The sequence below is a fragment of the Rhineura floridana genome, chromosome 5 (genome assembly GCF_030035675.1).
Source record: "Rhineura floridana isolate rRhiFlo1 chromosome 5, rRhiFlo1.hap2, whole genome shotgun sequence".
NCBI classification, from domain to species: Eukaryota; Metazoa; Chordata; class Lepidosauria; order Squamata; family Rhineuridae; genus Rhineura; species Rhineura floridana.
In genome coordinates this window covers 187710580-187730558 of record NC_084484.1, presented here as the reverse complement: position 1 = coordinate 187730558, position 19979 = coordinate 187710580, and the positions used below count along the sequence as shown (strand labels likewise).

At 55.1% G+C, this 19979-nt stretch overlaps 2 protein-coding genes across 2 annotated transcripts; both read left to right on the top strand.

Annotated features, from left to right (window-relative positions):
• Positions 1-11: 11 nt before the first annotated feature.
• Positions 12-1609, top strand: LOC133385699 (hemoglobin subunit beta-1-like). Its single transcript, XM_061629262.1, has 3 exons — positions 12-169; positions 269-491; positions 1359-1609. Exons 1-3 carry the CDS (start codon positions 78-80, stop codon positions 1485-1487), a joined length of 444 nt encoding a protein of 147 aa, XP_061485246.1. The 5' UTR covers positions 12-77; the 3' UTR covers positions 1488-1609.
• Positions 1610-10800: 9191 nt separating this feature from the next.
• LOC133385698 (hemoglobin subunit beta-2) lies at positions 10801-12220 on the top strand. Its single transcript, XM_061629261.1, has 3 exons — positions 10801-10957; positions 11052-11274; positions 11981-12220. Exons 1-3 carry the CDS (start codon positions 10866-10868, stop codon positions 12107-12109), a joined length of 444 nt encoding a protein of 147 aa, XP_061485245.1. The 5' UTR covers positions 10801-10865; the 3' UTR covers positions 12110-12220.
• The last annotated feature ends 7759 nt before the right edge of the window (positions 12221-19979 follow it).

The window sequence follows — 19979 nt, the reverse complement described above, 5'->3', positions numbered from 1 at the left end:
AGGTCTGCTGAGGCCCCTCGGCTCAGCTCAGTCACTTTCCTCCACTGAGAGACGCTCCTGCCCCACAGCCGTTCACCATGGTGCACTGGACCGCTGAAGAGAAGCAGCTCATTTTAAACCTCTGGGGCAGAATCGACGTGGCCACCGTTGGTGGTGAAGCCCTGTGCTGGTAAATCCAATGGTGCCGGGGCCCTTCTGGGGATAGGCAGGCCAAGGGCTCCTCTTTCCACCAGGCTAATCATCTCTCTCTCTCTCCCCTTCCCTGCAGCTTGCTGGTGGTGTACCCCTGGACTCGGAGGTTGTTTCGTGATTTTGGGGACATCTCCAACGCCGCTGCCATCTGTGCCAATGCCAAAATCAAGGCTCACGGCAAGAAGGTGCTCACCTCCTTCGGAGACGCCATCAAGAACCTGGACAACGTCAAGGACACTTTTGCGAAGCTGAGCGAGTTGCACTGCGACAAGCTGCACGTGGACCCCGAGAACTTCAGGGTGAGGCTGCTTCTCCCCCCCCCGAATGACTGTGCACACTTGTGGGGGGGGGATATGGGTCTGTCCCTCCCTGCAGTGGTGCAAGCACTATCAGTGTCACAGTCCCAACGAGGGCGAGAAGAGGGTGGGGGGGGTATGTGTCTGTGCGCATGAGAGAGATCATAATTTTCTTTCAAAATCATTGTGGAGGTATTTCCTGGCCACCCAGAGGTGGGACACCCGTATTCCATTGGTGCATTCAGAGAAAGCCTTCTGGCAGCTCCTCGTATTTGTTGGCTTTTTGTGTGTGTTCTTCAAATAGAGCTGTTCAGGATTTGCTTTTCTTGGAGGCCTTCAAGAGGCAGCTGGACAGGCACCTGTCGGGGATGCTTTAATTTGGATTCCTGCACTGAACAGGGGGTTGGACTTGATGGCCTTAGAGGCCCCTTCCAACTCCACCATTCTGCGATTCTAAGGTTCTTGCAGATTAAAAAGGAGGGGGGATTAGTGGTGACTGGTCAAACCAGGTCACACGAGGAGCTGCTGCGAGAGGCTAAGCCTGCAGCGGGCAGGGGCAGTCTACTACGCTCTGCATTTTGGACAGTAGCACTGAGCATCAGCCAAGAATTGTGCAGGTCTCTCTCACTGGTGCTTGCCTCTGGTTGAATGCCAATAACCCAAGACCTTCTGGAGCACCAAATGCCTCTGCCTGCCTGCTTGTGTTTCATTGCTGGGCAACCCAAACCTCCTTCGCCCTCTCCAGTTTGTCTTTGGGGGGAGGGGAGGGCGGCAGCCGTACAGCGCTGCAGGGGGACGTGGGGAGAGCAGCAGGCCTTGGTGGGGGGCTTCCCCGGCTGAAGGATTCACGCTTGCCTTCTTCTCTTCCAGCGCCTGGGCGACGTCCTCATCACTCTCCTGGCAGCCCACTTTGGGAAGGAGTTCACCCCAGCCTACCACCATGCTTTCCAGAAGCTGACTGGAGTGGTGGCCCACGCCCTGGCCCACCGGTACCACTGAGCGACCTGGAGGGAGAAGCAGCCGCAGCCTCGCACTAGTCTCGCTACCACCCACCGGAGGGGACCCCCTTCCGGCCCCATGTAACTCGCTGCCCTCCAATAAAAGCCCCCTCTGCAATCTGACTTGGCTCCTCTGTCTCTCTGGGGGCTGGGGGGGGGCTTGCAGCTTCTCAGAAGTGGCCGGCTGCAGACTCGGTTGGCCACTGCACAGAACAGCCTCCAAGACTGCCCCACGTCAGGAAGGCGAAGGGGGCAGGCAGGGGAGCAACAGGCCCGCTGGCAAATTTGGGGGTCTGGGAAAGTGGGACCCTCTCAGTCCTCTTCACGTCACGCCAACCTGCTGTTCAATGGGAGACATTTAGCATCTGGGGGAGGGGTGGTGGGCTTGAGGGGGTTGTGGTGGGTTGCTTCTCCTGAGGCTGCAACACTTTTCAGAGCCAGGGAAATCCGCCCGCCCCCTATATCCTACATTGACTTGCACCTCGAAACCTCTGCTCCCTCCCGGCTGCGCTAGGGACCAAGCTGGTCACCCCTACTTTCTGGTACTTGCCCCTTGTTAATTAACATCCCTCTTTAGACTTTTGGGGAGACTTTGGGGGGGGGGAATTAGAGACTGAGTTGCCAGCTCTGCCACTACTCAGCCTTCAGCCCCTTTCCCAAGTCTCTGGAGGGCCACTCTTCAAATGGGGGGAAGGGCCCCTCCACTCCCCTAGAGCAGTGAGGGCATGCAGGGGGCCTCGAAAAGTCCCGTGGTTACGGCTGCCCCCCACCCCATTACCTGTTCCTGCCTCTCCAGATAGCCACCTTGTTCACGGACCTGTTTGGGCCTCCAGCTGTTCCCTAATCAGCAGGGCCAGATCCGTGGCTGGCAGTTGCAGCAGAGTCAAAGGCACAGCTGGCACAAGAAGGAGGGCTGGACCTTTAGCAATGGGGGCGGGGCAAGGACTCACCCAGCAGTCGTGGGTCCCAGAATATCTGACTGAAGCACATCAGAGTGTCTCTTTGCACCAGCTGAGGGGAAGGCAGGGACTCCCTCAGTCCATAAGACCGTAAAGAGGCTGCTGGGTCAGGCCAAAGGGGCCCCACCTAGCCCAGCATCCTGGTCTCATAGTGGCTAAACGGATGCCCCCATGGGAAGCCCACAAGCAGGCCCTGAGCACAAGGAGCACTCTCCCCTCCTGCGGTTCCCAGCAACTGGCATTCCGAAGCATCCTGCCTCTTCCCCGCCCCCCACCCCCCATGCCTCTGAACTCTCAAGGTGGGGGTCAGGCTTTCTTCCCTGCCTCCCCCTTGCCCAGGCCACCATTTGCCCCCTTTTCTCCTGGCTTCAAGAGATGGGGCCATTTTGGGCTCCTCCAAAGGCAATCCCCCCTTGCGTAGACCCATTCACACTTGCCCTCTCTCTCTTTTCCAGGAGAAAATGGGTCTTTGCTTTCTGTCTGTGGGGAGAACATAAGAAGAAGGAATCCCGTCTCAACGTTAAAAAAATGAAATAACAATAATAGTAACCATAAGCCAGGTACTGAAGGCTGAAGCAGAAGGGCTGCCACGTGGCTGAAGAGGGCGGCGAGGGGAGAGAGCGGCATGTTGTGTTGTGGTGTGCTGTGTGTGTTGGCTAATGGGGGCAGTCCAGGGGTAAAGGTCCAGGCCCTGACTTTAACAGGGATGGCTGCAGAGGGCAAGCAGGCCCAGTGTGCAAAGAAAGCCCTGCCCGATCCTCAAGGGAAGGGAGCCAAGCCCTGGATGCACGTGTCTTGCCTGGGTTACTACCTGAGCACACCCAAGTGCCATGTGGCTGAGACCAGGGGCTTTGACTGGCCACAGCCAGCCACCTCCAGAGTCAACAGGGAGGCAACGTGGGCCCTGCAACACACAACGCTGGAGCCACTCCTCCATCTGGCCCATAGGCACGACTGCGGTTCTGCACAGGGTGGGGTCTCAACTGCCTCCACTTTGGGGATGGCTCTCCCCTGCAATTGGGGCTGCAGCCGTCCAAAGAAGCCTCCCAAAGAGAGGGAGCTGCTCCCAATCCAGAGTCGGAGCCTTGCCCATCTAGCTCAGTCCTGTCCACACAGACTGGCTGCGGCTCTGCAAGCAGTCCCTTCTGCCCTTCCTGAAGGTGCCACAGGCGACTGGACCGGGGGCTTCTCTTGCCCTGGAAATGAAATACTGCTTTATTCTGCTTTTATGTTGCTCCTCACTCTGGGATTGTGTGAACAATGAAGTGTGGGTTATCAATACTTTAAAGTAAACAAACAAACGTCCTCTGCCCCACCGCCCCTCAGCTCAGGAGCAGAAGGGCTGCGTCTGTCCTGCAAACGCTTCCCTCCCCTGTCCCACCCCCCCACCGAACGACCAGCTCACAAGCAAGCAATTCCAACCAGTGGCAGCCGCCCAGGCTAGGGTGGGGAAGCTCTGGTAGCCGGGATGCAGCCTGTGTGCACTTATGCTGCTGCCTCCTACCCCCTCATACGGGGGCATTAAAAACATAGAACATTTGATACAAACAAATCAGCTAGAATGCAATAAACAAAGCCAACTTGGACAATCTGGACGATGCGAGTTCCACCGGGGGGGGGCAAACATGGGTGAAAATGTGACATTCAGGCTATTCTGTCCGGGCAAAACATCTGTAGGGAACCCTCTGGAAGGATCCAGAGGCGGCAGGCTCCTTGCTCTCCAAAAGCATTCAAGAAAAGCCCTGCTTGGGCCAGCAGTGGATGTCAATTTCAGGGTTATGTTTGACCCAGGAATAGAGCCAGATCAATCCCCCTCTCCCTTCTGATCACAGGCATAAAAGGAAGGGCCCCCACAATTCAGAAACACCCTCCCCTTGAGACCCCCTCCCCTTGAAATCCAAACTAGCTCTTGATGGGGTCAAACAGTTCTTATGGGGGCCTGGCTATGTGTGAGGAAAGGGGGGGATCTGATGGGGGGTTGCTGTTGAGCTGGCAAAGGGTCTATCTGTCAACAATGGACTGCCTTCAAGTTGATCCTGCCTTATGGCGACCCTATGAATAGGGTGTTCATGGTAAGCGGTATTCAGAGGGGGTTTCCCATTGCCTTCTTCTGAGGCTAGTCCTCCCCAGCTGGCCAGGGCCTGCTCTGCTTGCCACAGCTGCACAAGCCAGCCCCTTCCTTGTCCACAACTGCCAGCTGGGGGGCAAGTGGGCTCCTTGGGACTATGCCGCTTGCCCACGGCTGCACAGGTGGCAGGACAGGTCACCCCTGAGCCACTCCCCGTGGGGGTGATCTTTGGCTGGCCCTTGATGCCCAGGAGACACGAGTGGGGATTTGAAGTCACAGACTCTGGACTCCCAGCCAGGCTCTCTTCCCCACTGTGCTATCCCAGCCACATCTGTCAACAACTATGATGTTTTTACCAGGCGTGTTGCATAATGGGACATTTTATGATTCCTTCTGGATCTTTACCCTGAGCCTTCAGGATGGGTTGTAAATGCCATGAGATCAGTGTCACAAGACCCCTTTTTGATTTTGCTGCAACAGATGGTGGATGTTCACCCTGTTCTTGATGGGGTTACACTCCCCTTGAAGGAACAGGTTCGTAGCTTGGGAGTTCTTTTCGATCCTTCCCTGTCTCTTGAGGCCCAGGTGGCCTCGGTGGCACGGAATGCTTTTTACCATCTTCGATTGGTAGCCCAGCTACGTCCCTATCTGGACAGTGACGACCTCGCTTCAGTTGTTCATGCTCTGGTAACTTCTAGATTGGACTACTGCAACGCGCTCTACGTGGGTCTGCCCTTGAAGACTGTTCAGAAACTACAGCTAGTCCAGAATGCAGCGGCCAGATTGTTGACGCGGACCAGAAGGTCCGCTCATATAACACCTGTTCTGGTCCGTCTGCACTGGCTTCCTATTTGTTTCCGGGCTAGATTCAAAGTGCTGGTTTTGACCTATAAAGCCCTACACGGCATGGGACTGCAATACCTGGTGGAACGCCTCTCCCAATATGAATCTACCCGTACACTACGCTCAACATCTAAGGCCCTCCTCCGAGTACCATCCCATCGAGAAGCTCGGAGGGTGGTGAATAGAAATAGGGCCTTTTCGGTTGTGGCTCCCGAACTATGGAATGGTCTCCCTGATGAGGTGCGCCTGGTGCCGACGCTGCTATCTTTTCTGCGCCAGGTGAAAACCTTTTTATACTCCCAGGCATTTTAAAGTGTATTTTAAACAGCATTTCCGTATTTTGGATGTTGTTTGGTTCATTATTGGTTTTTTTTATTATTATTAGTATTTATTGTATTTATTGTATTTATATATTGTGCTTGTTTTTATCTTTTTGTACACCGCCCACAGAGCCTTCGGGCTTAGGGCGGTATATAAATTAAACTAAATAAATAATAAAATAAATAAACAGCTGTGACCCTGATCAAACCAGACTGAGACCTGGCCAAGGATCCCATTGATAGGCAGATCATCATCCCTTCCTGGAGACTGATGCACAGTAAATGCTTGGGGCCCCTGCAGCTCCACCTCCGCTGCCTTCACACAGCGGCTCCCCTTCCTTGTCCTTGTTTTGCTAGCAGGAGGTGGCTGCTAGCACATGTAATGACTTTGCACATCTGCCCATCTCCTTCCCTGCTGAGTCACGGCTGAGTCAGGCCTGGCTCCTGCGATAGCTCAGCTTGCCAAGGGCAGAGCCTCCTCTCTGGCGGAGATAAAATGACTGTGTTGCAGATCGCATGGGCATTGCTGGGCAGGAATTCAGACACAACAAATATGATGATGATGATGATGCCAAGCTGGCATTGAGAGTAAAGAAACATGAGGAGAGCCGGATCAGAGCCAAGGCATCCCATTTCCTGCAGGGGCCAACCAATGCCTCAGGAAAGTTGACAAGCAGGCTGTGAATGCAGCAGCCCGCCTCCCCACCCGCGGTCTTTGCCCTCCCCAGCAACTGGCACTGAGTGGCACACTTGCCTCTGGGCACGGAAGTGCTGTTTGTGGCCATTGTGTCTTGTGCCCACGGAAAGGCCTCTTCCCCTCCTCCTCCTCTATCATCAGCGATTTGTCCTCGCCTCCTTTCAAACCATCACGTTAGCCCAGCAACCATCACCAGAGGGAATTTCGTAGATTAATGATGCATTGTGCGAACTAGGACTTACTTTTTGTCTCTCCTGATTCTGTTGCCGATCAGCCACACTGGATGTCCCCAAATTATGAGAGAGGGACAAAAACATCCCGCTATCCACTTCCGCCACACTGTGCATAATTTTATACACCTCTATCACGGGGGTTGTCCTTGTCTCCCCCAGCCCGGCCTGCCACTTATTACTCAGCCCTTCCCCCCCCCGTACATTAGAAAGGCCCTAATGTAACCCTTCCTTCAATGGAAGCTGCTCAGCCTCCTAATGATTTTGGTTGCCCTTTTTTGCACCTTTTCCAGCTCTACAGTATTTGTGTTGAGATGCAGAGTCATTATCCTAGGGAAGCCTTAGCCAGCCATTTAGGGTGCAAGTATTTTCCTTTACTCACAGAAGTCTGTTATTGCAACCTTTTCAATGAGAGCAAGTGGGGGTTATCCAGCTCACCAACCCAGCCCCATAGAACTCACCGCCTGAAACAGAGGTGGGCCAGCAGGATCTGCAGCTGCAGCCGGGCAGGTTGCAGACGTCAGGTGAGCCCCACGGGAAGCAAGTTTGGATCCTGGCTCTGAACTCTCAGCCCTCCTTCCAGGGGAGGTTCAGGGATCCAGACACACACACACCCAGTGGCTGCCTGTTCCTGGGTTAGCTCCAGAGCCGAGGCCCTGCTGAAAGCAAGAAAATGGCCAATAGAGCCGGTGGGTAGCTACCTGCTATGACGCTTGCAGGCCACGGCCCATGGCCCCAGCCAAGCCACAGGCACAGAGGCAGCAAATATGGACTGGATCCTCCCAGGCACCCTTGTCTGCTCCTGAACCACCATGTGCCACATGGGAAGAAGAGGACCTTTGACCTCGGAAGCAACGCTGATCAGGGAGGCCCTCAGAAGAGCAGCCCTCCAGAGCCCCTGGACTCCTTGTGCAGCACTCTCCTTCCCTGGGGGGGTTGTCTAGATGGCCTCTCTTGCCCATTCCTGTCCTATGCCTCTACCACAGGGTAGGTGGAAGGAATGAGAAGGAAACTCCCTCCCTTCTAGTTTTTACTCTCCCTGTGAAGACGTAAGCCACGTTGTTCAATGGGGGTGGTTGCAAAAGAGTGGGTGAAAGACGGCGAGGTGGCCAAGGAGCAGTAACTCAAGGCCCATCCGGGCTTGCTTTCTGGGGGACAAGAATTCCTGTGCGGGCAGGTGACCAGCATTGACAGGCAGGGATGGGCACTGCGGTGGCCCTAGCCTGACTTTGGACAAGGCCAGAGCAGCCGCGGTGCTGCACCTCCCAGTGCGCCTCTTCCTCCTGTTATCGCTGCCTCCAGAGGGGCGGAGGGGCTGCCCTATCAGCCCCTTGAGGCGCTGGGCGTGGGCTCCTGTCTTCAGCTGCTTCGCAAGATATGGCCGATGGCCAGAAGGCAAGAGCTCGGACCCCAGCTGGGCGCGCCCAGGCACCTTCCAACAAGGGGCCAAGAAGCTTTCAGCTACAGGATGCTGGAGACATTGGGATCCTGCTGGGACCCTGCTCCCAAAAAAGTAAAGACCTGAGACCCCAAACGACTACACCCAGAGGAGGACAAAAAGGAGCCACTCACTGACCTTGGTGGGCAGCAGAAGCAAAAGGGGTAGAAAGGGCGCATTTATTTAGGCAAAAAGTCCGGAACCTATGGAACTCATTGCCACTGGCCAGCATTGCGGTGGTGGAGATGCTGCCCACAGCGCCAGGTGTGGGTGGATTGGGGGGACCCCTCTGGGCATGGGGGCTGCCTCCTGGCCAGTGGAGAGGCGCCAAAGGAGAGCAAGGGGGGTCCCCTCCACTCCCTTCCCTTCCCGCTGATACAGGCCCTCCTTGATGTGGCACCCAGAGCACCCTGGCGTTGCCCCTCACACACCAGCAGGCAGGGGGACAGGGCCATTATCTCTGTCATGCAGACGAGGAGGTCCAGGGATCCTGAGTGAGGCGGAGGAGGCCAGCAGCCAGGGCAAGGGGCTGGGCAGAGCGAGGAAAGGGATCTAGGCCATCGTCACTCTGTTCCCAGCAGGCCAAAGGCCTCTGAGGGGGGGGCAGACGTGCCCTGCAGCTCTACCTCCTCCCAGCATCTGGCCGCCTGAGGCAAACAGGTGGCTAGCCAGACGGACAGAGAGGTAGATAAATAGAAAATATCTGACTAAAGAGGACGTGCCTCTGGGCCTCACAGCTAGCCACTAGTTTCACACCACCACCACTGTGACCCTGCTTCACTTGGGCCAGTGGCAATGAGTTCCATAGGTTCCAGACCACAATGCTGGCCTTTGCCCAAGGGCTGTGGGTGGACTGGGGGCCACAGGCGGAGTGGGAGAGGGCACAGGGAGCTTCCCAACGTGGCATCTGGAGAGCACCTGGTTGGGGAGGCCTGGCCGAGGCAGCCCTCCCCACCCCATAGCCTACTTTAGTGACTCTGCCTGCACCAGCCGCTCCCCTTCCCTGAGACAGAAAGGGCCACTAGTCTCACACCACCACCACTGCGACCCTGCTTCACCTGGGCCAGTGGCAATGAGTTCCATAGGTTCCGGACTTTTTGCCTAAATAAATGTGCCCTTTCTACCCCTTTTGCTTCTGCTGCCCACCAAGGTCAGTGAATGGCTCTCTGCCTTTTTGTCCTCCGGGGTGTAGTTGTTTGGGGTCTCAGGTCTTTACTTTTTTGGGAGCAGGGTCCCAGCAGGGTCCCAATGTCTCCAGCATCCTGCGAGCCAATCAGCATGAAAGGGTGTGCATTAGCCACTGAGAAGAGTCTTCTAACATGCTTCTTTGTCCTTTCCTGCGGATTGGAGCCAATCAGAGTGAAAGGAGGTGAATTGGTCATTGAGAAGACTCTTCTCAGTAGCTAATACTCTCACCTTTCATGCTTATTGGCTCCTAGGGACTTCTGTTGTTGTGGGATAAGGAATTAACAAGGTTCTCATTCTTGGCCCCACAGCAAAAAAAATGTGGTGGGGGCAGGGGGTGGGACTGTGGCAAAGAGAAAGGACCCTGCACTTTTGAATTTGCCACTTCACTACTGGTGTGGAACTGGGAACCCCAAACTTGCCAGGGTCTTCCTCCCCGCATCCTGCTTTGGCTATAAGGTACCCCCTGGCCACGTTGCAAACAGTTGCCTTCTTGGCCACGTGAAGTGTCCACATGTCTGATGTTGGAGCAAATTGAGAAGAGAAGGCGTCACCCCAGGAAGCGCGGGCCCTCCTGGTTGGCATGCATCCCTGCCTCCAAGACACAGCAGGAAGAGAGGGACAGGCCGGGCGGAGGGGAACACGGCCCCCGGGAGGTGGGTGCATGGCTCCACTGAGGCATTTGACCTGGGCTTTGCTTTGGCATGACAGCAGTACTTGCCCTGCCCCTGCCCCTGTGGAAGAGTTGGCCAGTGGGGTGTTGCCATACTCGATGCTGGCAGGAATCCCCCCCCCCGTGCGCACATTTCACCTCACCAGAGTGAGCCAGATTGTTCTCTGCATCCCAAGCAGAAATCAGCTGTGCTGCAAGGACCAGAGACTCAAGTCAGCGAGCCAAGTTAGACACGCTGCAAGGAAGGCAAGAGGCCCCCTGGCACCACCCTCCCAAATGCACAGGGAGGCCCTCACTGCAGACTCTGCGTGTGATTCAGTTGACTTCAATGCATAAAAGAATCAAATCATCAAGACAGTACCTAACGAAGGTATCTAACAAAGAATAAGAAAGTACACAATCTTATATTGAAATATCATGGATGGTTAGTATTGAGTACTTGAAAAACCATCTTCAGCATGGAGAGATCAGAATTAAGACTGAGTCCAGAAGCAATGGGTCTTAGGCTGCAAGGAGGGGACCCGAAGTGGTTTTAAAAATAAAATAAAATGCCAAGTTCTGCATTCCAGTGCTCAAGCACTGAAGAGCGAAACACTGCCCTGGTGGAGATTCCTTAAATTGCAAAGGGGAAGGCAGAGCACCTGGCCTTTGGAACCCGACAGAACCAATGTCTGAGGTACCCTCTCCAGGTGGTGTCAGCCCTCAGATGCAGCCCCCAAAGAGTCAGGGGTGGAACTCACACCCCGGCAAGGCCCCTGGGAGCCCTCCTCCCCTGCCAAAGGCAGCCTGGGCTCCGGAGAGCCAGCTATCTGGGCAGCCCACAGAGCCCCACCCAATGCAGCGAAGAGGGCCCTGCCCTGGAGAGGAGGGGCTGCAGTGCAGGGTATAAAAGTCTTGCCCAGGGCCCGCTGCTCAGCTCAGCCACTTTCTTCTGGCAAGAGACGCTCCCAAGCCACAGCGGTCACCATGGTGCAGTGGACTTCCGAGGAGAGGCAGCTCATCACCTCCCTTTGGGGCAAAGTCGATGTGGCCACCGTCGGTGCCGAAACCCTTTCCTGGTAAACTCAGGGTCATGGTTGCCCCCTTGGGCCAGGCCAGAAGTGGCTTCCTCCTGCTAAAATGACCTCTCTCTCTCTCTCTCTCTCTCTGCAGTCTGCTGGTGATGTACCCCTGGACCCAGAGGTTTTTTCATGAATTTGGGAACCTCTCCAGCGTCACTGCCATCTGTGGCAACCCCAGGGTGAAGGCTCACGGCAAGAAGGTGCTCACCTCCTTCGGAGACGCCATCAAGAACCTGGACAACGTCAAGGCCACTTTTGCGAAGCTGAGCGAGTTGCACTGCGACAAGCTGCACGTGGACCCCGAGAACTTCAAAGTGAGGCTGCCCCCCACCCACCCTGAACGACTGCCCAGTGTGTGCGTGGGGGGCTGGGGAGGGAAGGGGTGCCTGCGCCCCCCTCTGCCGGGAACCAGATGCTGCCCCGACATCTGTATGAGAGAGGGCTGCCCTCCCTCCAGAGCGGGATGCAGCCAAGCCTGCCGGGAGCCAGAAGCCACAAGCCTTGCGGTGGGGCCTGCTTGCTCTGCCTGCAAGCCCAGGGCAAGAGGGAGGGGGAGTCTTGTGCCTTGAGGGGCCAGAGGGGCAGGCTGAGCCCAGCTTTTCAGGGCCAATCCACACTTTGCTTTCTGAAGTGGGCAGAACATGCCCTTCCAAATGCGTGTGTGGCGGGCAGCAGCATCCTGGTGAGGGCTCAGCAGCACATGGCACACGGTTTCCCCCGCCAGTCACCAATCACTGGATCGTTTCCCGTCTCTGCGTCTGGCCTCCATCCTCTGTGTCCCCCCCCCGCATAACGGCAAACTCGGCCATCTGTGCCCTTCCCCCCTTCCTGTGGGGCTTGGCCTGGGGCAGCAGAGAGGGGAAGAGGGTGCTCCCCAGTCTGCACAGGATGTGTGGCAGAGGCCCATTTCCCCCTTCGTAGGATAGTAGAGTTGGAAGGGGCCTGTAAGGCCATCCAGCCCATCCCCTGCTCAAGACAAGGATCCACGCCCAGCGTCACAGGGTCCTCTTTCTCTTCCAGCTTCTGGGCAATGTTCTCATCATCGTCCTGGCGAACCACTTTGGGAAGGATTTCACCCCGGCCTACCACGCCGCCTACCAGAAACTAGTCAACGTGGTGGCCCACGGACTGTCCCGCCGGTACCACTGAGCTGACGTGACGGGAGAAGCAGCCGCTGCCTCGTCTTCACTCACAGGGAACCCCCTCCGATCCCCCCCCCCGGCGCTACTCTCTAATAAAAGTCATCGCCCTGCAAGCTGAGCTGACGCCCGTGTCTGTCTCTGTGGGTGCGGGGGGGGGTCACCCTCGCAAGCCTTGCGCCTTCCGACTTAGGCATGTGAAGGGGGGGCAAGGAAGCCACTGTAAATGGCGGGGTGTGTGTGAAATGGGAGGGGCGCTTTCCTATCAGAAACCAGCCCTGAGGGCTCCAAAGGGGAAGGGGTTCAGAGGCGGGGGGCAGACGCGTGTGGGCTCTCCATCAATGTTGCTTGCAGAACCTCGCACCCGAGTTGCTTAGCCGATCTCTTCTGCCTCCGACTCAGCTGTCCTGGATCCTGGAGGGGTGGGGGTTGGAGAGGCCCGCTCGCTCTGCCCCCACCCCCTCCTGGGCTTGCAGAGGCTTCGCAAAGGACCGAACAAGCCGGCCCCTTCCCCGCTCCCCCCCCGTCGTGTGGCTTTCTCGCGGGGAGCCCAAGGCGGCAGCCTGGCCGGCCCCTCCCTCCTGGGCCAAATGGCAGGTTGCCTTTACTGTTTGCAGCAGTGGCTGCGGGGGGTGGGGGGATAAGGGTTGGGGCCCCAGTGTGCCGGGAGGGAGGGAGAACTAACTCTCTCCCCCCACGCTGCAGACCCCATGCACACCCAAGCCAGTCTTGCTCTTTGCCGCCCCCGGGATGAAAGCTGCCCCTTGCGCCTGGCAAGGCTCCCCCCCCCAGAGGACACAGCCCCCGGGCAGGGCAGGCGCTCACTCTTTCTGCTAGAGCTTCACGCGCGCGCGGAGCCGTGGAAGAGGCCCAGCCTGGGATGCTCCCCCCTCCCCAATCAAGAGGGAGGGGCTGCTGTTGCTGCAGCCTCCCCCCCTCGCCCGGTTAGTGACCCCAACCTCCCTACAGCTGAATTCTTGCCCCAATCCCTGCAGTGGCCCCACAGGGGAGCCCTTCCCCCTTCAGCACATGCAGGAACTCCCCCCCATCTGGCTACCCATGGTAGCTTGATGGAAGAGGGGTGGGGGGCAGTTGTGGTCTCCCTAACCCCCCAACCTTCACCCCAAGTTCCAGAACTGCACACACAGGACAACTGGGGGGGGTGGAATGGAGGCTACATCAGGGGGCTTTTTCGGATGTACGATGATGCCCCATGTCTTTCAGAGAGGAAGGGGTGCACTGCAGCCCAGTTGAGCTGACCCACTACCAGTCAGCCAAGTCCCCCTTGATGGGTCTCAGTGAGCTTCCCAGCCCAAGGTCTTGGGGGGGGCGGGGAATTAGGAGCAAAGCTTAGCCTGAGGCATGGCCCACCAGGACCCAGCCCCTATTTGCTGGAGCCATTTGCCCAGCCCTGGAAGAAAGAGCCCCTTTGAACACTCCCTCACTGCCACACCAGCCAGCCTGCATATCTGGAATGGGAGGAATCTTCCAGACACGCTGCCCCCCCCCCGCGACAAACGGGCACTCTTTTCCTCTTTACAAACCCTGGCCAGGTCAGAAAAATTAAGGGGGGGGTCTAATTTGGGTGTGCTTGTGTTGTGCAGACCTTAATTCAGCCCCAGAATCCCTTTTCAATCCTACGGTCTCCCTTGCAAAGGAATGAGCGTGTGCAGAGTACTCTACTGAGCCAATGTATCTGGGCTGAATGGATGAGGGCTTGAGAAGTCCTGCTGGAAGGGGGGGGGCTTGAATCCAGTGGTGCCTGTTGCCCCTGTGAGGCCAGGGCTGGGCTTGCCTTCCTTTCCTGTGGCCCCCGAGATGCCCACATCTCTTGTTCACTCACACTGGGCAGAGCTTGGAGACCCACAAAAAGTACACATTGGGGGAGGGAGGGGGAGAGAAGAGAGCTGGCTCTTTCAGAGATAACAGCCCTCTTGCAGGCTGCACGTTGCCCTCCTTCTGTCTCGTTATGCTGCCAGCGAGAGGGCGAGCACTTTCCTTCCACACACCAGCAGCTCCTGGCGGGGGGACACCAAAGACTCCTGGTCCCTCCAGCTCTCCCTTTTGATCAGGGGCGGTTGCCTGTTTTGTGTCCCCTTCCCCAACATCATCACCTCCCCCCCCTTTTTATGCCTTCCAGGAATGTCTTGCTAACATTCTGACAGTAGCCCCCCTTTTACAGGGTTCAGTTTGCTCTCCTGCAGCAGGCCTGGCATCCTAAGGCAGCTGCTGGGGCCCCTGGGTTCAGTCCCCAACGACACCTCCAATAGGATTGGGAATGATTCCAGCCTGAAACCCTGGACGGCTGCTGCCAGTCTGCGTAGACCATCTGCCCCACACTCCCCAGGCCAGAAGTCTGACAGCCACTGCTGTGATGTCCTTTGACCGCCATGCTCTGCCTCCATAGAGTGGGGCGGCGTGCTTCTGAACGCCAGTTGCCAGAAGCCGCAGGAGGGGAGAGGGTGGCTCTTGCGCTCAGATCCTGCTTGGGGGCTCCCCATTGGGAGGACTAGGTGGGCCACTGGCTCTTTGTATGGCCTTATGTTCAGTGGAGACACTCATTCAGGCATTCTGGGGCATTGTGGGAAATGAAAATGGCAGCAACTTTCCCTGCCCCCCTTCAAGCCTGGCTTGGTACTGCACAGAGTACCTAATCCCCCACCCCTGCTCCCTCCATTCAGGTGAGCCAGGTGAGCACCAGGTGAGCCTGCTCACCCACAATCAGATCATGGGCCTGCCTGGTCTTATGGCGCACTGCTTGATGAGTGCCACCTGGCTGCTGGGCACAGGGGCAGAGCATCCAGTGGCACCAAGAAGAGGGGTCATGAGGCAGTGGTAGGGATGGAGATGAATCCTCTGGGTGGAGTATGCCAAATGTGCCTGGAAAGGGAGGAGGGTGGCCCCCTCCCCCCAAGGTTCTCATACACAGGCATCCTTTTTTTTTTAATCTGCAGCTCTTCAACTCTCGGGTGCCGGTTGGTCCCTTGTGTGCAGCAGAGCCCCTGAAGCATCACCAGGCAAGAGCAGACTGAAGAGCATCCTCCCAGCAGCGGCCACTTCAGCCCCTTGTGCTTACGATGGACGGAGGGACAGAGGGACTCCACTGCACAGGCGCTCAGGCTCCTTCCAGGGAAGGAGCGGTTGCTGAGTGACTGTCAGGCCCAGGATGTGACTCAGGAACCAGACCAACGATTGTAGTTAATTCGTGTTTTATTAGGGTAATGTCCAAACAAAGACTGCGTTTTCTCATGAAGCAATACAGGGATACAGGTCCTGCGGCATTGGGAGAAAGTTGACAGAGCAAGGGACTTCTTCCCGCCTGTTCTTTAAGAAGGGGCCAAACGGGCGCGCAATCTTTCGCTCCTCCTTAACTGCCCCTCAGGTACTGCCCGCCTTCCCCCCTTCTCTCCTGTCTTTTCAGCTGTCTGCGTGTGCGCAGTGAGGGGGGAAGCATCACCCCCTCCTCTTCTGAAGTTTCCGATTCCAGGATGGGGGATAGGGGAGGGGCTGATGGTAAACTGCCTCCCCGCTTTTCGGCTGTGAGCAGCCCTCCCTCTTCCCCCTCTTGCTCTGAGCCTGAAAGAGGGGGAGGTGTGAGAATGTCCAGGGAGGGCTCAGGCTCCCCCTTGCTAAGCGACCTTATCACTGGCAGTTCCTCTGTTTCGTCTTCGCTCCAAAGGGGGGAAGTTCCTCCCGCTTCCCTCTGCCATCCATCCGAATACTCTTCTCCCAACTCTCCGGGATCCAGCTCCCCAGGATTGGGACCCCAGCTCTGCCTTCCGACAGTGACTGACTTTACTGGGGCCACAATTTCACACAGATGTTGAGAAACACTGATTGAGCCTTTGGATGGAGACAATTTGTGCCTGCAAGTGCAAGGGCAGTGGGGTGGGTGGGGCCACTCCTCCATCCACTCTCTTCCTCTGGCTGGCTGGGCAGGAGGGGGTTCTGCTGCACCCCAGAGCCTGGAACACCAGGCAGGTGGGGGCAGGGCAGTGTCCGGGGCCACCAACCAACCCACCCACCCCTAAACCACCTCCTGGGAGAGGTGGGCCATTGGGGGTAAGGTTCATTTCTGCCTTCCCAGCCCATGAGCTGCCGTTGAGGTAACAGTAGAGCAGGGTGAGTCATTTGCTTCACCTTCTATTTATTGTCAACCCTCAAGTGTGGAGGATTGAGACATGAAAGGGACTCTGCTAGAGAAGTACCTTCAAGCTTCTACTTGAGAGCGATTCCCAGGAGCGCCAAGGAGTCAGGAGAAGGAGAGGGAGCTCCCTCTCTGTGCCACCCACAGCCACAACTCTGAGGGCTGATCTCCTCTGTCCCACGCAGCGTTATGTGCACTGGGATGCTTCCAAGAGAGCCTGGCACAGTGGCACAACCTGTGTGGGTCCTCTCCCTCAAACAAATAAAAATGAAATCTCAGAGCACACTATAGTCTCTTGATCTCCATGGTAGGAAAACAACATTTCTTGTGGTGCAGTTCGTGCTCATATACAGAGAGAGAGTCTAACTTTGTACTAAAGAGGCAGCTTTTACCATCTTAATAGTTTTTCAAGGTCCACACTTCTTGCTCAATGGTAGCTTCCAATCTGCTGTTTCCCTTTCACACAAGTAGGCATTCCTCTGGAAAGGTTCAGTATTGCTGTTTCCTTGTGGCTCCACCCCCAATTTTTCATGTTTATTCCCTCCAGAGTATGGATATTGCTAATGGAGAAGGGATTTTTGTCAGTTTCATTGTTTCTTGTCAATTGCATGCCTTTTTGGCTGAAGCCAGGAGAGCTTTGGGGTGCAATTTACATGAAACTTTATGAAACTGATTAGAGCTGATTAGAGTAATCACTGTCTCTAAACCTAAATGGCTCTTTGGCTGCACAGTCACTCTTAATTTTCAGAACAGTCCTTCTGCTATGGCTGGATGAGCCACCGAGGTGGATTTCTCCTGCAGCACATGGTCTGGTTTCTATCCCAAGCTTTTCTATTGATATCCTCTGTGACCTTGAACAAATGATTCATTTTCTTTGTGTGAAAGAGGGTTTGACAGCAGAACCAGCCACAGAAGACAAAATCTATAGATGACAGACCAGGAATGATCAGAGGGTACCATTGTGTGTTCTATGGCCACCCAGCCCCTGAAAGCTTTTAAGTGGAGTCAACAATAGGACGACTCCAATGCCCCAGAAAAATCTGGCATAATTTTGCCTAATTATCTGAAAGAATCTCTTGCTAGACAGAATTCTGTGCTAAATAAATCATTTTAGTTTAATATGTTCAAATTTTAGTTTAATATGTTCAAATTGGTTTTAATTTGTGGATTTTTATATATATGTTTTTGTACCGATTTATGTGATTTTATTGTATATACTTTCTGTTGTACACCACCCAGAGAGCTATGCTAGTGGGGCGGTATAAAAATTTAACAAACAAATAAATAAATAAATAAAATAATAGAGGGGGGAGTGAGTGAAAGGCAAAGTAGGCAGCGGCTGCGGCAGCTTTTGTGGGTGTCAGAGAAAGAGGGAGTGGGCGATGGGGCATAAGAGAGCCCGCCCATCTAAAAAAACATTGAAGCAAAGCACCTACACGGAGGAGTGCAGAGAAGCTGAGATGGTTTTTCCTTCCCTTTTCACATTATAACTGGATTGGGTTGATATGGATTTAAAGGGGAAAACTGCATGATAGCTTCCACTTGCCTGCAGCGTCAGGTGAACCATGCAAATTACAAAGGAATGCAAGTAGCACCAGACACACAGTAAATCGCCATGTGGATGAGCCCAGAGTTGCATGTGTAACAGAAGGGGAAGGCTGGGAGAGCCTACTTATGCTCTTAATTGAACAACTGCCTTTTAAGGTAGGCCAGTTGCTTCCCAAACTATCCAGTAATTGCTGTCCCCACCTTTCCTTTTTAGCTACCAGAGGGGAGGGGATTGTGGGGCTCTCAGATAAACACACCAGGACCCCGAGATAGTATCCACTTTATGTGTCCTCCTTTGGGGCAAAAGAAACTTGCTTTTCTCTGCCAAGGTCCCCCCCAGCTGACAACAGGCACAGAGCCAGCACCCACCTCTCTGTCTCTCCTACTAGAGATCACAGCAGGGTGCTTTTCCCTCTGTTGACCCCAAACCTCTTTGTTTGTAGCATGAACCAAGTGTTTGTGTGTGGTTTACACAAGCTCATGTGTTTGTGTGTGGTTTACACTAGCCCTGTGGGGTTGGCAGCAATGCACGCAGACACAGCTGTTCAATCATAGAATGTTTATGAGGCATACAGAAAGCAAAGGAGAGAAGGACAGAGTGTTGGAACGCAAAGGAGCACTTCAGCTCAAGCGTGTGACCTGGCTAGTTACAAACAGGCTTCCAGCAGGTCTCCTCATGAGCAAGAGCATCTTGCCCGCTGCTGCACTTGACAGTCAGCTGGTGCTTCCCAGCCAATCAGGACTGGCTGCTTCCTATCGTGCAAGGGGGAAGGGTTTTCAGTCCAGGGGTGGCAGCCCCAATGCTCTTGTGCCATATCTGATCTTTGTGCCAAGCCATCCCGCGAGTAGAGGCTTGGGCTCCGTCTCTTGCAGACCAAGGCTGCCACCCCTGGCCTGTCTACTGGGGAGAAAGGTCTGCTGAACTCTGGGGAACTTACTTCTTCTGAGCAGGCCTGCAGAGGATTGCCCTCTCGCTCTCGCTCCCTGATTAAGACTGGCACTTCTAGCACAATGCCACTCTAAAACACAAATCCCCATGAAGGCATCTTCTTTGTAGGGTGGCCCACCAAGCCCCTGGCCACCAGCACCCAGCTACCTGTTGCCTCTGGCCAAAATGAACTTTAACAAAAGGCCAGAACTCTTGGGGATTTCCGAATGGTTTTCAGCTACAGGCTGCCATCTGCTGACACCTTCCGGCTGATGTCAGGAATGCAGAAATGGAAGATTTCCAGGTTTACAAGCCATGCCATGGACTGGCCGTCTTTCTCAGTGGTTAGAGCAATGATGCCCTTGGGGTAGGGACTTCCTGATTACCCCGTGGGGTGAAGAGCACAAGGCAACGGGGGGTCCATGGTAAAGTACCAACTTTGTCCATGGCACTTGCTTTAGCAATAGCTCTTAATCATTACAGTGAAGGCCTGAACACCAAACTCTGCACCAGGCCGTTGGCCCACCAAGGAAGTACTGTCCACTCTGACCGGCAGGAGTTTCTTCAGCATTCAGGCACAGGTCCTTCCCAAGCTCTGCCCCTGTTGCCTGGGAAATGACCTTGGGATCCTGTTAGGGTTGCCAGGTCAAAAGCATCCCAAATACTGAGATGTTGGGGACGGGCCCAAGTGATGTCATGGGGCGGGCCCAAGTGATGTCACGGGGTGGGTCCAAGTGACATCATGGGGCAGGTCCAAGTGATGTCATTAAGCATCAACCACAGTTGCTTGGCACATACAATTCATACAGAAACATTTATCTGATTGGAAATTAAGACAGACATCTTAGCTAAAAGAAGGAGCCTGGGTAGGGAACATTTAATCTAGCCAATTCACTTCTGGCAAAAAGGGTTCAAGTGCCCTCAGGCCAGGCCAGGCCAGGCCAGTCACCAGAAGGCCATTGTATGAAGAAAGGAGCCTAGTGTTGTGGAGATTAGATGGAAGCACTCAGGAATAAAGATGGATGCCTCTGAAGAGCTGCAATTCTAAACACACTTATTAAGGGACTAAGCCCCATAGAACTCAATAGGACTTACTTCTCAGTAGATATGGTTTAGATTGTGTTGTTGGTAAAGCTTGACTAGGGATCCTCTGCAAAGACATCCATATCCAAGTAGGGTTGGCAACCCACTGCCTGGAATGCCCTGCCCCTACCTTTTAACATCCAAATTTCTTTACAGATTTGACCCTTCACTTCA

What these genes read in the sequence shown, in the direction of transcription:
- LOC133385699 (XM_061629262.1), top strand. Translation starts at nt 78, where the DNA reads ATGGTGCACTGGACCGCTGAAGAGAAGCAGCTCATTTTAAACCTCTGG. An exon ending in GGTGGTGAAGCCCTGTGCTG is followed by an intron (nt 170 to 268) that starts GTAAATCCAATG and finishes CCTTCCCTGCAG; the next exon opens with CTTGCTGGTGGTGTACCCCT. An exon ending in TGGACCCCGAGAACTTCAGG is followed by an intron (nt 492 to 1,358) that starts GTGAGGCTGCTT and finishes CTTCTCTTCCAG; the next exon opens with CGCCTGGGCGACGTCCTCAT.
- LOC133385698 (XM_061629261.1), top strand. Translation starts at nt 10,866, where the DNA reads ATGGTGCAGTGGACTTCCGAGGAGAGGCAGCTCATCACCTCCCTTTGG. An exon ending in GGTGCCGAAACCCTTTCCTG is followed by an intron (nt 10,958 to 11,051) that starts GTAAACTCAGGG and finishes CTCTCTCTGCAG; the next exon opens with TCTGCTGGTGATGTACCCCT. An exon ending in TGGACCCCGAGAACTTCAAA is followed by an intron (nt 11,275 to 11,980) that starts GTGAGGCTGCCC and finishes TTTCTCTTCCAG; the next exon opens with CTTCTGGGCAATGTTCTCAT.